The 12149-nt window shown below is 44.9% G+C and overlaps 1 protein-coding gene across 1 annotated transcript in view; it reads left to right on the top strand.

Moving 5' to 3' along the window:
• Positions 1-5714, top strand: part of LOC116501373 (E3 SUMO-protein ligase PIAS2-like) — a 78306-nt gene extending 72592 nt beyond the window's left edge. Inside the window, exon 12 of the mRNA XM_032206887.1 lies at positions 5546-5714. Within this exon, the coding sequence (XP_032062778.1) occupies positions 5546-5708 (163 nt within the window). The 3' untranslated portion in view covers positions 5709-5714. The remainder of the gene's footprint in view (positions 1-5545) is intronic.
• The last annotated feature ends 6435 nt before the right edge of the window (positions 5715-12149 follow it).

Below are 12149 nucleotides of genomic sequence, written 5' to 3'. Positions count from 1 at the left end.
GGCTGGGAAGGGAGAGGGATACTGGCCCAAATGGAAGAAGGATGTACTATTTGTTTCACACAGATGTGAGATTTCACGAGAGAAGTTTTGTAATGATGTGTTTATGCCATTAAATTCTGTGGCTATTCACAGGCACTCGGTGTAGTCGTAAAATCACAGAAATTTGTTTTGTGAGGCATGGTTTTAATTACCACGTATTTTCTATGTTTGTCCTGTAAATCACTTTCAAAAAGCAATATTATTGCAAACTGTATTGTAATTTAGTGAATTCCTACAAATGAGTAGGAGAGTTAATGCTTATTAATTAATTTGTAAACTCAACATACTAATTTTGTGTTGTTTAATAACTCACCATACCACATGCCATTCATTTTAATGTATTTTTCATAAATACATTTTGCTTCAAATTAGTGAGGTCTTGGCAATGTAAAACCTGGCTTCAGCAGTGGTTTTCATAGAGGAGGGAGGTAATAGTGCTTGGCGAAAGGCATTTGTGGAAAGTCCTTAACACTGGAGCATGAATTTGTGAACAACAGCATGTAACTACTGCAAAAGAAGGAGGAACTGGAAGATTTTCAGTGCAGCAGACCCAAATTTTAACATCTTTAGATTTTAAATGTAATACCTCTCAAATGCATCATAGTATTATTACTGGGACAGCTATAACTTTCGTTGTGAGCTAGCTGTATGTTTTTAATTATGAAAGCTATTTGTAATCCCTGTTGAGAAACTTTGCCAGCTCAATTGTTTGCAGCAGCCTTGTATAATTTGTAAGAGAGAACAGCCTAAAGAAGCATCTTTTCTTTCTGCTGGGAAATTCTATTCAATGGCAGCCAACTTATACATTGTTTAAAACTCACAGTTTCCCTTCTGTTGTGGTTTAACGCGGCCGGCAGATAAACACCACACAGCCGTTCGCTCACCCTCCCCCCTCCCTCTCTGGGATGGGGGAGAGAAATAGGAAAGTGAAGCCTGTGAGTTGAGATAAAGACAGTTTATTAAGACAAGAAAACAATACCAATAATAATAATACCAATGATGATAATAGTATTAATAATAATAATGTGTATGAAACAAGTGATGCACAATGCAATTGCTCACCACCCGCTGACCCGATGTCCAGCCTAACCCCAAGCAGCCAGCCCCCCCACCCCAGCTACCCACCCCTATTGTTCAGCACGAGGACAGATGGGATAGAATACCCCTTCAGACAGTTTGGGTCACCTGTCCTGGGTCTGTCCCCTCCCAGTTCTTGCTGCACCCCCAGCCTGCCCGCTGGCAGGACAGAGCGAGAAGCTGAAAAGTCCTTGGCTTGGTGTAAGCACTGCTCTGCAACAATTAAAACATCACCATGTTATCAGCATTCTTCTCATCCTCATACAAAACATAGCACCCTACCAGCTATTAGGAGGTCCACCCCTCGATCACGAGCCCACCTGTATGTTGCATCTCTACCTTGATGGCCTGAGGTGTCATGGGCCCATCGGGCTATAAATAATTCACCTTTATGTTGCCAGTCCAGGTCCACCTGAGCCACTTCAATCTTAGCAGCCTGATCCACCTGCTGGTTGTTTTGATGTTCTTCATTAGCCCGATTCTTGGGCACATGAGCATCTACGTAGCGTACCTTTACAGCCAGGTTCTCTATCCGAGCAGCAATATCTTACCACAATGCAGCAGCCCAGATGGGTTTTCCCCTGCGCTGCCAGTTGTTTTGCTTCCGTTGCTGTAATCATCCCCACAGGGCATTTGCTACCATCCATGAATCAGTGTAGAGATAGAGAACTGGCCATTTTTCTCGTTCAGAAACATCTAAAGCCAGCTGAATGGCCTTTACTTCTGCAAACTGACTCAATTCACCTTCTCCCTCAGCAGCTTCTGCAACTCGTGGTGTAGGACTCCATACAGCAGCCTTCCATCTCCGATGCTTCCCCACAATACGACAGGACCCATCAGTGAACAGGGCATATTTCTTCTCATTCTCTGATAACTGGTTGTACAGTGGGGCTTCTTCAGCACGGACCACCTCCTCCTCTGATGATATCCCAAAGTATTTGCCTTCAGGCCAGTCCATAATCACCTCCAAGATTCCTGGGCGACTGGGGTTTCCTATTCGAGCCCGCTGAGTAATCAGTGCAACCCACTTGCTCCAGGTAGCATCAGTTGCATGATGCGTAGAAGAGACCCTTCCTTTGAACATCCAGCCTAGTACCAGCAATCGGGGTGCTAGGAGGAGCTGCGCTTCAGTACCGACCACCTCCGAAGCAGATCGAACTCCTTCATATGCTGCCAATATCTCCTTTTTGGTTGGAGTGTAGCGGGCCTCAGATCCTCTATATCCCCGACTCCAAAACCCCAGGGGCCGACCTCGAGTTTCCCCAGGTTCTTTCTGCCTGAGGCTCCAGGTGGGGCCATTCTCCCCGGCTGCAGTGTAGAGCACATTCTTTACATCTGGTCCTGTTCGAACTGGCCCAAGGGCTACTGCATGAACTATTTCCTGCTTGATTTGTTCAAAGGCTTGTTGTTGCTCAGGGCCCCATTCAAACTCATTCTTCTTACGGGTTACTTGGTAGAGTGGGTTTACAATCAGACTGTAATTTGGGATGTGCATTCTCCAAAACCCCACAACACCTAGGAAAGTCTGTGTTTCTTTTTTGCTAGTTGGTGGAGACATAGCTGTTATTTTGTTGATCACATTGTGGTGTAATTTCCTGAAGTAACTAGGGAAATAAAACTAACATTCACATTTTAAAGAAAATGTACAGCATTGAAGAGGCTTTCAGGGTAGGGCATAGCTGCATTAACTGAGGGTTCCCTAGGCTGCCAACCTTAGATGCTATCGTGCTGGGGAAACTCGGTGTGCTAGCCCTACGGAACAGTACAGAGTGTAGAGTGGAGTGGAGACACCACGGATAGGCTTTGTAACCAGGTGGGGACTCTATTGTTCTTGTGTACACTGAGACCGATAAGCTGTACTTTTTCCCACCCTGAGTCAAGGACCTGTCATGTTTTGACAGATGCTGTACCCTAGTGTACTTTTTGCTCATTATAATATCATTACAATACCAAAACACACCTCCATCCCAAAAGCTACCCGCCTCCAAGGTGCGACCACCCCTCACCGAGCATGCACTCTGAATTTCTCGGAGCCTATTACTTTAAACGGAGACGGGAGAACTTTTCACCAATCATAACTAAGATATGCTTGACTAGAGTCACTCAAGCTCCACCTAAAAGATAGAAAATAATATAAATTGGCCTAAGAGAGAGGGGATGTTAGGGAAGATACCACTGTCAGGGGAGATACCATCCTGAGGGAATACAACATCCTTAGGACCTCCTGATTCCTGGGACCAGTCGACAGGCTGAGCCTCTCTTCCCCCCCCATTGGGACTCCTTTGGGTGAGATCTGAATACTTGCTTATATCCTTTTAACGTGTTAATTTCTAGGCTGCGCACCTGTAACACCTGCAACACCTGTGTATTTCATGCATGCTAGCTTGCTTTTGCAGACAGTCACTATTGCCGGCAATCCAAAAGAACCTGATTATCTGTTGCTGTAATAAACCATACTTGATTGCATTGTGATAGCTCTCATTAAATGCAACTAGGGTAAGGGTGGTTATCCGTGATAGTTCAGTGTTCTGAATCCAACCAGACCCCCAGACGGTTAACACGTTGTTGGTGAATGTCTGAACAGACCCCCATATGGTTAATGCGTTTTTGGTGAATGTTGGAGAGGGTTATGTTGGTGAGGGAATGTTGGTGAATGCTGGAGAGGGTTAGTTGGTGAGGGAATGTTGGTTATGTTGGTGAGGGAATGTTGGTGAATGCTGGAGAGGGTTAGTCATCTGTTAAATAAAGTACAGCCTTGCGCTCCAGTCAAGCAGATTTGTAGATTGCTGCACAGTGCAGAACCTGAAAGCTGGGATAGTGATTTCTGGTCTGACAGTGATGATGGTGTTGAAGAGATTTCTGATTCTGAACCTCAATTGATTTCCTTGAGACCTTTGGTTAAGACTGAGACTGCTGTTGATGATAATGATGAAATCCACACTACTGTGTGAACGATTCCGTGGTCACCGGCAGAATTGGTTAAAATACAGCAGAAGTTCTCAAGGCGGTCAGGGGAATCGGAAGTTGAGTATGTGTGTCAAGTTTCTCTTAAAGGAGGAGATCGAATGATGTTGAGTGAGGAAGAGGCAGGAAGCTTTTTGAAACCTGGAATATTTTTAACCACCACACCAGGAGCTGACCCGGCTGTAGCAGTACAGAAAGCAGCCTGCATTCAGGCAATATACATGTATGAAAGAGATGAATTAATGAAATCCCTAATGTTAGCTCCTATTGACCCAGTTCGATTAACCCCTCTCATCTGTGGACTCCCTGATTGTCTTCTTAAGATGTTTGTAGCAAATACCCAGGATCACATGCTAGCTGCTTGTAGGGATGATGATAGTGATTGTAGGCAAAATCTGAACTCCCCTGTTTCCACTTGGAGTGAATTGGTACAAGACATAGATAAGTACAGACGCCAAATGGGCTGGATAAGTTCTTCCAGTATTAAATCCCAAGACCACTCTCGGCGAGTCCACCAAATCCACACTCAAAATCCCAGATACCCCAAATTCAAAGAGAGGTTCAAACCTAATAGGGAATGGAGTGAGTTGTGGTGTCAGCAAAAAAACTCCTATCCCCAGGGAGGACAGTGAGTCACCCTGCTCGGTGGGTATTAGCAATGCAATGGCTCTCTAATGAACACTCTGACCCTATCATTACCATTCCCATTGGACCCCGAAAAATATTGGTAAATTTTCTTATTGATACCAGGACCCAAATGTCAGTAATTACACATGAGACAGCACAGACCCTGAGCATAACACCTGGTCAACACAGGGTTAAATTCATGGGAATCAATGGTGTGGAAAAACAATGCCCCACTGCAAAAATTTCACTCTGGCTGCCAGGGGAACAAAAATTAACCAGGGTAGAAGTATTAGTTGGTGCTGCATATACTAATATTTTAGGATTTGACATACTGCATGGTCATATGTGGGAACTCCCTGATGGAACTTTGTGGAGTTTTGCGACACATCAAAGGGGTTCAGGCACCATGAGATTGAGCCTGTTACAAACATCCATACCCTTATTCCCCGCTAAAATCATTAATGTTCAACAATATCTGTTGTCAGCAGCAGCACTTATGGGGATTGACGGGGTGGTAACAGAATTGGAAGAAAGAGGCATTATTAAAAGGACCTATTCACCTTATAATTCACCAGTGTGGCCGGTGAAGAAACCAACCAGGCAATGGCATTTTACAGTGGATTACAGACAGTTGAATGCTAACACTACACCTTTGACTGCCACAGTTCCAAACATGGCAGAGATAGTGAAAGCCCTCTGTGTATCTAACAGTAGTAATAGCGCTAACTACTCCCAAATATTTCTATGCATGGGAAATCAAAGATTGCTATTTCACCCTCTTTCTAACCCTGCCGGTTGAATACAACCGAGCATATTTTATTTTCTTTTGTGTTCACAGGAACCCTGAGCAAACTGTATATGGACAGCTGGAAGATGACATATCAACAGTTTGGATTAATAATGCTATGCTTTACCCTGACCTTGATGCAATTACAGACCTTAAAGGAAACTTAGCTACTGTGGCTGTGCATGGAGCTGAGGTGTTTCACCATGGCATTTAACCATGTATTGTCACATTATAGCACAGTCACTGGAACATCTCAAAACAGAAAGGACCTAAATCTCTCTACTTTAGTTCTACATGGAAACAAAATATTTTCAAAAGATGAATGGAGTTGGAACGATTCTTTAAGAATGGCTGAACTTCAAGCCATGTCTGGACAGACAATACAAATTGGTTGCCCAATAACTAACCGATCCACTTAAAATCGGCCGACTGAAATTAAGACAGTTTCCAAAATAACTGAACCAAATTTTGATTGCTGGTACAATTTTACTTTCACCAAACCTATAATTATGTACTGTCTTTGGGGTTACAGAGGCACAGAATTACTAAGAAGCCTCTGCCCCCTCAGATACTTGAAAACGAACCTACTCAGCCTCCCATTGGTCTAACTCCTTCCATCTTCAACACAGGTCCTTACATAATTCAACAACAAATTCTCTTTGACCCTAGTTGGTCCCTAAAAAGGGCCACGGGATGCAACTGGGTTATTGGGAACAGGATTAGGTATATTAAATAACATTGATGCTGAGGTCCTAGTGAGTAGAATAACTGCTACTACAGATGACCTAAGGAAACTGGAACAACCAATAAAATCATCCTTATTGGCTTTAGGAGCAAATCAATGGCTTCTATCAAATGTTTTGCCGCATTGGGAACAAATTGAGGAAAATGATCATCAATTAATTGTAAATGTCCTTGGAAAAACCCAAGGCAATACCTCACTTGCCTTGAGCTGCATCCAAGCGCAGTTATGGATACAATCTGTAGGAACAGCTATTATTAGAGAGGGAGAAGGAAGAACTTTGCCCACTGAAATTCGAAAATTGATTTGGGATAATGCTTCAGAATTTGAAAAAGAGTTTCATGCATGGTGCCAATTAGTCAACTTTAACCATTATTCAGAAAATGATAAAATTGTTGCCTTTATACTTAATGCCACCGTATACAATGTATATCCAATCATTGCATTAGGACTCAGTCATAATGGAACTATGCTCCTTAGGATAAAGCATAAAGTATGGGCCCATCAAAAGGTAAGAAAGTGGCAAACAATTGATGTAAATGCATGTATCATGTAACGGTTAATCAGCTACACCCCTTAATGCGACACACATCCATTGGGATTTGATGGCGTCCATCTTGCCATTTTATTCCTAAAAACTGGATCTCTCGTGAAGGTCCTTTGACTTCATTTTGTTTTATGGCAAAACCGGCCTTCAGAAGGATTTGGACTATTTTCTTTCTTTTCTCAAAAACTTCCTCTGCTGTGTCACCCCACACAATGATGTCATCGATGTACTGCAGGTGTTCAGGAGCTTCCCCCTGCTCCAGCGCAGACTGGATCAGTCCATGGCAAATGGTAGGGCTGTGTTTCCACCCCTGGGGCAGCCGATTCCAGGTGTACTGGAGACCCCTCCAAGTGAAAGCAAACTGTGGCCTGCACTCTGCTGCTAGAGGGATGGAGAAAAATGCATTAGTGATATCAATTGTGGTGTACCACTTGGCTCCCTTCGATTCCAGTTCGTACTGGAGTTCCAGCATGTCCGGCACTGCAGCACTCAGTGGTGGTGTGACTTCGTTCAGGCCCCGATAGTCCACCGTTAGCCTCCACTCACCATTAGACTTTCGCACTGGCCATATGGGACTATTGAAAGGTGAATGAGTGTTGCTGATCACTCCTTGGCTCTCCAATTGACGAATTAGCTTATGGATGGGAATCGGGCAGTCTCGGTTGGTGCGATATTGCCGCCGGTGCACAGTTGTGCTAGCGATTGGCACTTGCTGTTCTTCGACCCTCAGCAACCCCACAACAGAAGGGTCCTCCAAGAGGCCAGGTGTACTGGGTCTGGCTGGAATGTTAACTTTCCCTGCAGCAGCCCATACAGTGCTGTGCTCTGCACTTGTAGCTGGAACAGCAGTGGTATCACACCAGTGTTGTGTCTGCTGCTGAGCAGTGCTGGCACAGCATCGGGACTCTCTCTAACCCTCCTAGGGGGTGAGAAAAAAGTGAGAAGAGAAACATCACCAGGGCAGCTGACCTAAACCAACCAAAGGGATATTCCATACCATATGATGTCACAGCAATAAAAGGTGGAAACAGGAAGAAGAGGGGAGGGGTGGGCTTTCGTTGTGAAAACGTCGGTCCTCCTCCTGAACATGGGCTACGTGCATTGAGGCCCTGCTTCAAGGACATGGTCAAGCATTACTCATTTGTGGGAAGTAGAGAGTAATTTCGTTCTTCTGCACTTCCATATAGCCTTCATTTGTTTTATTTGTTTGTTTTCCTCCTTTTTTTTTTTTTCTCTTTCCCCCTCTCTTTTCCCCTTTCCTTTTTTTATTCCCTTTAGTTAAATTGTTTAGTTCATAATAATCTTTAATTATTATTATTATTATTATTTCCCTTTAATTAAATTATCCTTATCTCAACCCGTGAGTTGTTCTTTGCTTTACTTCTTCTCCTCCTCATCTAAGGAGGGGAAGTGAGAGAGCGGTTGTGGTGTTCAGCTGCCCGGCACAGTAAAACCACCACAGTCCTTTTTGGCGCCCAACGTGGGGCTCAAAGGGTTGAGATAACAAGAGAATTGATTAAAACGTGTACAACTAACACACTTACTTGCTAGTCACCATGTTCAGTGTCCTGTTAATAATGGCTTGTTTGATCATATGTCATACAATCCGTGTCATGGTCTCCTTTCTCCTATATATCCGATCTGACAAAGTGCTACAATCTGTGTTCATTTTTTTGAATTCGCTGTGCTGCCAAGCACTGGCCTTGAGTTTAATCTGGCATTCAGGCTCTGCACTGTTATCATTTGGGTCCCATGGAAACTATCTTTTAGAGAATTTTCAGAACTACACTGCCTTCCTTTCCTCATCTGGATGTCAGTTTATGAATAATGTCAGGAATGGTACCTCTTCCTTCTTTTACAGTGGGCTAATTACAACAGTTTGGGAGTATTTTGAACATCCATGTGTAACTCATGTATTGCTATTTCTAATTCTGAATAACGGGTTTCCTCTTCTCTCTAAGATTAGTAGATTGTTTAGAAAACTTACCTGGGAATCTGTCTTGAAACAGTCTTGTGGCAAGTGGCAAGGTGTGTGGGATGATGTTGGCAGGTACCTGTCACGGGTGTCTCCTCCAATAGTTTTGAATTTCACCCCTGAGCAAGTGCAAAATCCTAAAAACCTGGTAGAATGTTTGAGAGCTGTATGTCCTGACCCTGATAATGCCAGAGAACAACAGCTTGCAGCATTGTGCTGGGTCCTGGTTTATTCCTATCAAACACTATTTAACATCATCCAGCACCTTGAAGAGAGGGAGGAAGTTTCTGAGTCTGATGACCAGATAACACATGCTGTGGCTGACCCAGAGGACCAACCAACTATGGTATCAGTCGCCCCCATAGTCAAGTCAAAACAATGGAAACTGAAGTCATCTTTTTTAGTAAGGGAAGAAGCCTCTCCTAAGAAGGAGGGAGAAGGGGAAATGACAGGCACCTCTAAAGCAGAGCCATCACAAAAACAGCAGGAAGAAGAGACGGAAATCATAAAGGAATCAGAAACCACTCGATCCCTATCCCTGAGTAAGTTGCGAGAAATACGAAAGGATTACGGTCGACACATCCTCATCTTTGATGCTGGAATGCTGGGGCCATTAGCCAACAATTAGAAAGCAATGAAACCAAGCAGCTGGGATCCCTCTCTACAGAAAGGCTCGTTGACAGAGTAATTGGGAGAGAGGCACAAGTTCTCAGCCTCTGGAAGCGACTCCTGGCAGCTGTGAAAGAAAGATATCCCCATAAGGAAGATATTGTATATCAAGTAGGCAAATGGGCCACTATGGATAAAGGTCTCCAGCATCTACGGGAATTAGCTGTGCGGGAGATGATTTATAGTGATTTGGACAATGCCCAGACACCTCAAGACCCCGATGAAGTCCAGTGCACAACATCCATGTGGCATAAATTTGTGCGGAGTGCACCATCAATTAATGCCTGTACACTGGCAGTAATTAACTGGGATGAGGGGATGGGACCAACAGTGTATAATCTGTCCTGCCACCTTCAAAAATATGAAGACAATCTCTCTGCTCCGCTACAGTCCTGTGTCTCAGCTGTGGAGAAACTGTCTGAAAGACTTGACCACCTCATAGAACGAGCATATTCCCCCTCATCTAGACGGCGTGATACTTCAGCCACTAAGAATCAGCATTCGCCTGCTCAAGAGAGAGAGTACCCAAGATGCACACCATGTGGCAACTTGTGGTTTTATCTGCGTGACCATGGGGAGGATATGAGGAAATGGGATGGTGTACCTACTTCAACCCTAGCTGCTCGGGTATGTGAACTGAAAGGAAATACAGCAGCAAGAAGACGGGCTCCTAAGAAAAACGCTGTTCCAGTTTCTATTGGGCAGTTCCCCAGAGGCAGTAGAAGAGCTGATGTTATTCTTGACCCTGATGAATGGACCTCTGCTTCTCATTTGGAAGAATTAAGTGGCAGACGCTCCAACCAGGACTAGAGGGTCCATGCCTCTGGCCAAGTAGAGGAGAGGGATAACCGGATTTATTGGACTGTGTGGATCCGATGGCCTGGCACATCGGAACCACAAGAATACAAAGCTCTAGTGGACACTGGCGCACAATGTACCTTAATGCCATCAGGCTACCAAGGGACAGAACTCATCTCTATCTCTGGAGTGACAGGGGTATCCCAACAACTAACTGTACTGGAAGCTGAAGTGAGTCTAACTAGGAATGAGTAGCAAAAGCATCCCATTGTGACTGGCCCAGAGGCTCCATGCATCCTTGGCATAGACTACCTCAAGAGAGAGCACTTCAAGGATCCAAAAGGATACCAGTGGACTTTTAGCATAGCTGCTTTGAGCACAGAGAAGATTAGGCAGCTGTCTACCCTGCCTGGCCTTTCAGAAGACCCTTCTGTTGTAGGATTGCTGAAGGTTGAAGAACAACAGGTACCAATTGCTACCACAACGGTGCACCGACGGCAATATCGCACCAACCGAGACTCCCTGATTCCCATCCATGAGTTGGTTCACCATCTGGAGAGTCAAGGAGTGATCAGAAAGACTCGCTCACCCTTTAATAGTCCTATATGGCCAGTACGAAAGTCTAATGGCGAGTGGAGGCTAACAGTGGACTATCGAGGCCTGAATGAAGTCACACCACCATTGAGTGCTGCAGTGCCAGACATGCTAGAACCCCAGTACGAACTAGAGTCAAAGGCAGCCAAGTGGTATGCCACAATTGATATCGCTAATGCATTTTTCTCCATCCCTTTGGCAGCAGCATGCAGGCCGCAGTTCGCTTTCACTTGGAAGGGCATCCAATACACCTGGAATCGACTGCCCCAGGGGTGGAAACACAGCTCTACCATTTGCCACGGACTGATCCAGTCTGCACTGGAGCAAGGGGGAGCTCCTGAGCACCTCCTGAGCACCATTGATGACATCCTTGTGTGGGGCAACACAGCAGAAGTTTTTGAGAAAGGGAAGAAAGTAATCCAAATTCTCCTGAAAGCTGGTTTTGCCATTAAACAGAATAAGGTCAAGGGGCCTGCACAGGAAATCCAGTTCTTGGGGGTAAAATGGCAGGATGGACGTCACCATATTCCAATGTATGTGATCAATAAAATAACGGCAATGTCTCCGCCAACTAGCAAAAAAGAAACACAGACTTTCCTAGGCCTTGTGGGATTCTGGAGAATGCATGTTCCAGGCTATAGTCAGCTTGTGAGTCCTCTATATCGAGTGACTCGAAAGAGAAACTATTTCGAGTGGGGCCCCAAGCAACAACAGGCCTTTGAACAAATCAAACAAGAAATAGCTCGTGCAGTAGCCCTTGGGCCTGTCCGTACCGGACCAGCTGTGCAAAACATACTTTACACTGCAGCTGGGGAGCATGGGCTCACCTGGAGCCTTTGGCAGAAAACCCCAGAAGAATATTGAGGTCGACCTCTGGGTTTCTGGAGCCGGGGCTATCGAGGATCAGAAGCCAATTACACCCCAAATGAAAAAGAGATACTCACAGCATATGAGGGTGTTCAAGCTACTTCAGAAGTTGTGGGTACAGAAGCACAGCTCCTCTTGGCATCGTGGCTACCTGTGTTACATTGGATGTTCAAAGAGAAAATTCCCACTACACACCATGCAACTGATGCTATGTGGAGTAAGTGGATAGCGTTAATTACACAGCAGGCTTGAATGGGAAAACCTAATCGCCCAGGAATCCTGGAAGAGATTATGGACTGGCCGGAAGGCAGAGATTTCGGGGTGCCAATGGAAGAGGTAACCCGTGCTGAAGAGGCACCACCATACAATGAGTTGCCAGAAGACAGAAAGCAGTATGTGTTGTTTACTGATGGATCCTGCCATGTGGTAGGAAGCCATTGGAAATGGAAAGCTGCTGTGTGGA

This window comes from Aythya fuligula, chromosome W (genome assembly GCF_009819795.1).
Source record: "Aythya fuligula isolate bAytFul2 chromosome W, bAytFul2.pri, whole genome shotgun sequence".
Classification (NCBI taxonomy): Eukaryota; Metazoa; Chordata; class Aves; order Anseriformes; family Anatidae; genus Aythya; species Aythya fuligula.
The sequence above is the reverse complement of the archived record's forward strand: the minus strand, read 5'-3'. Positions and strand labels throughout refer to the sequence as shown.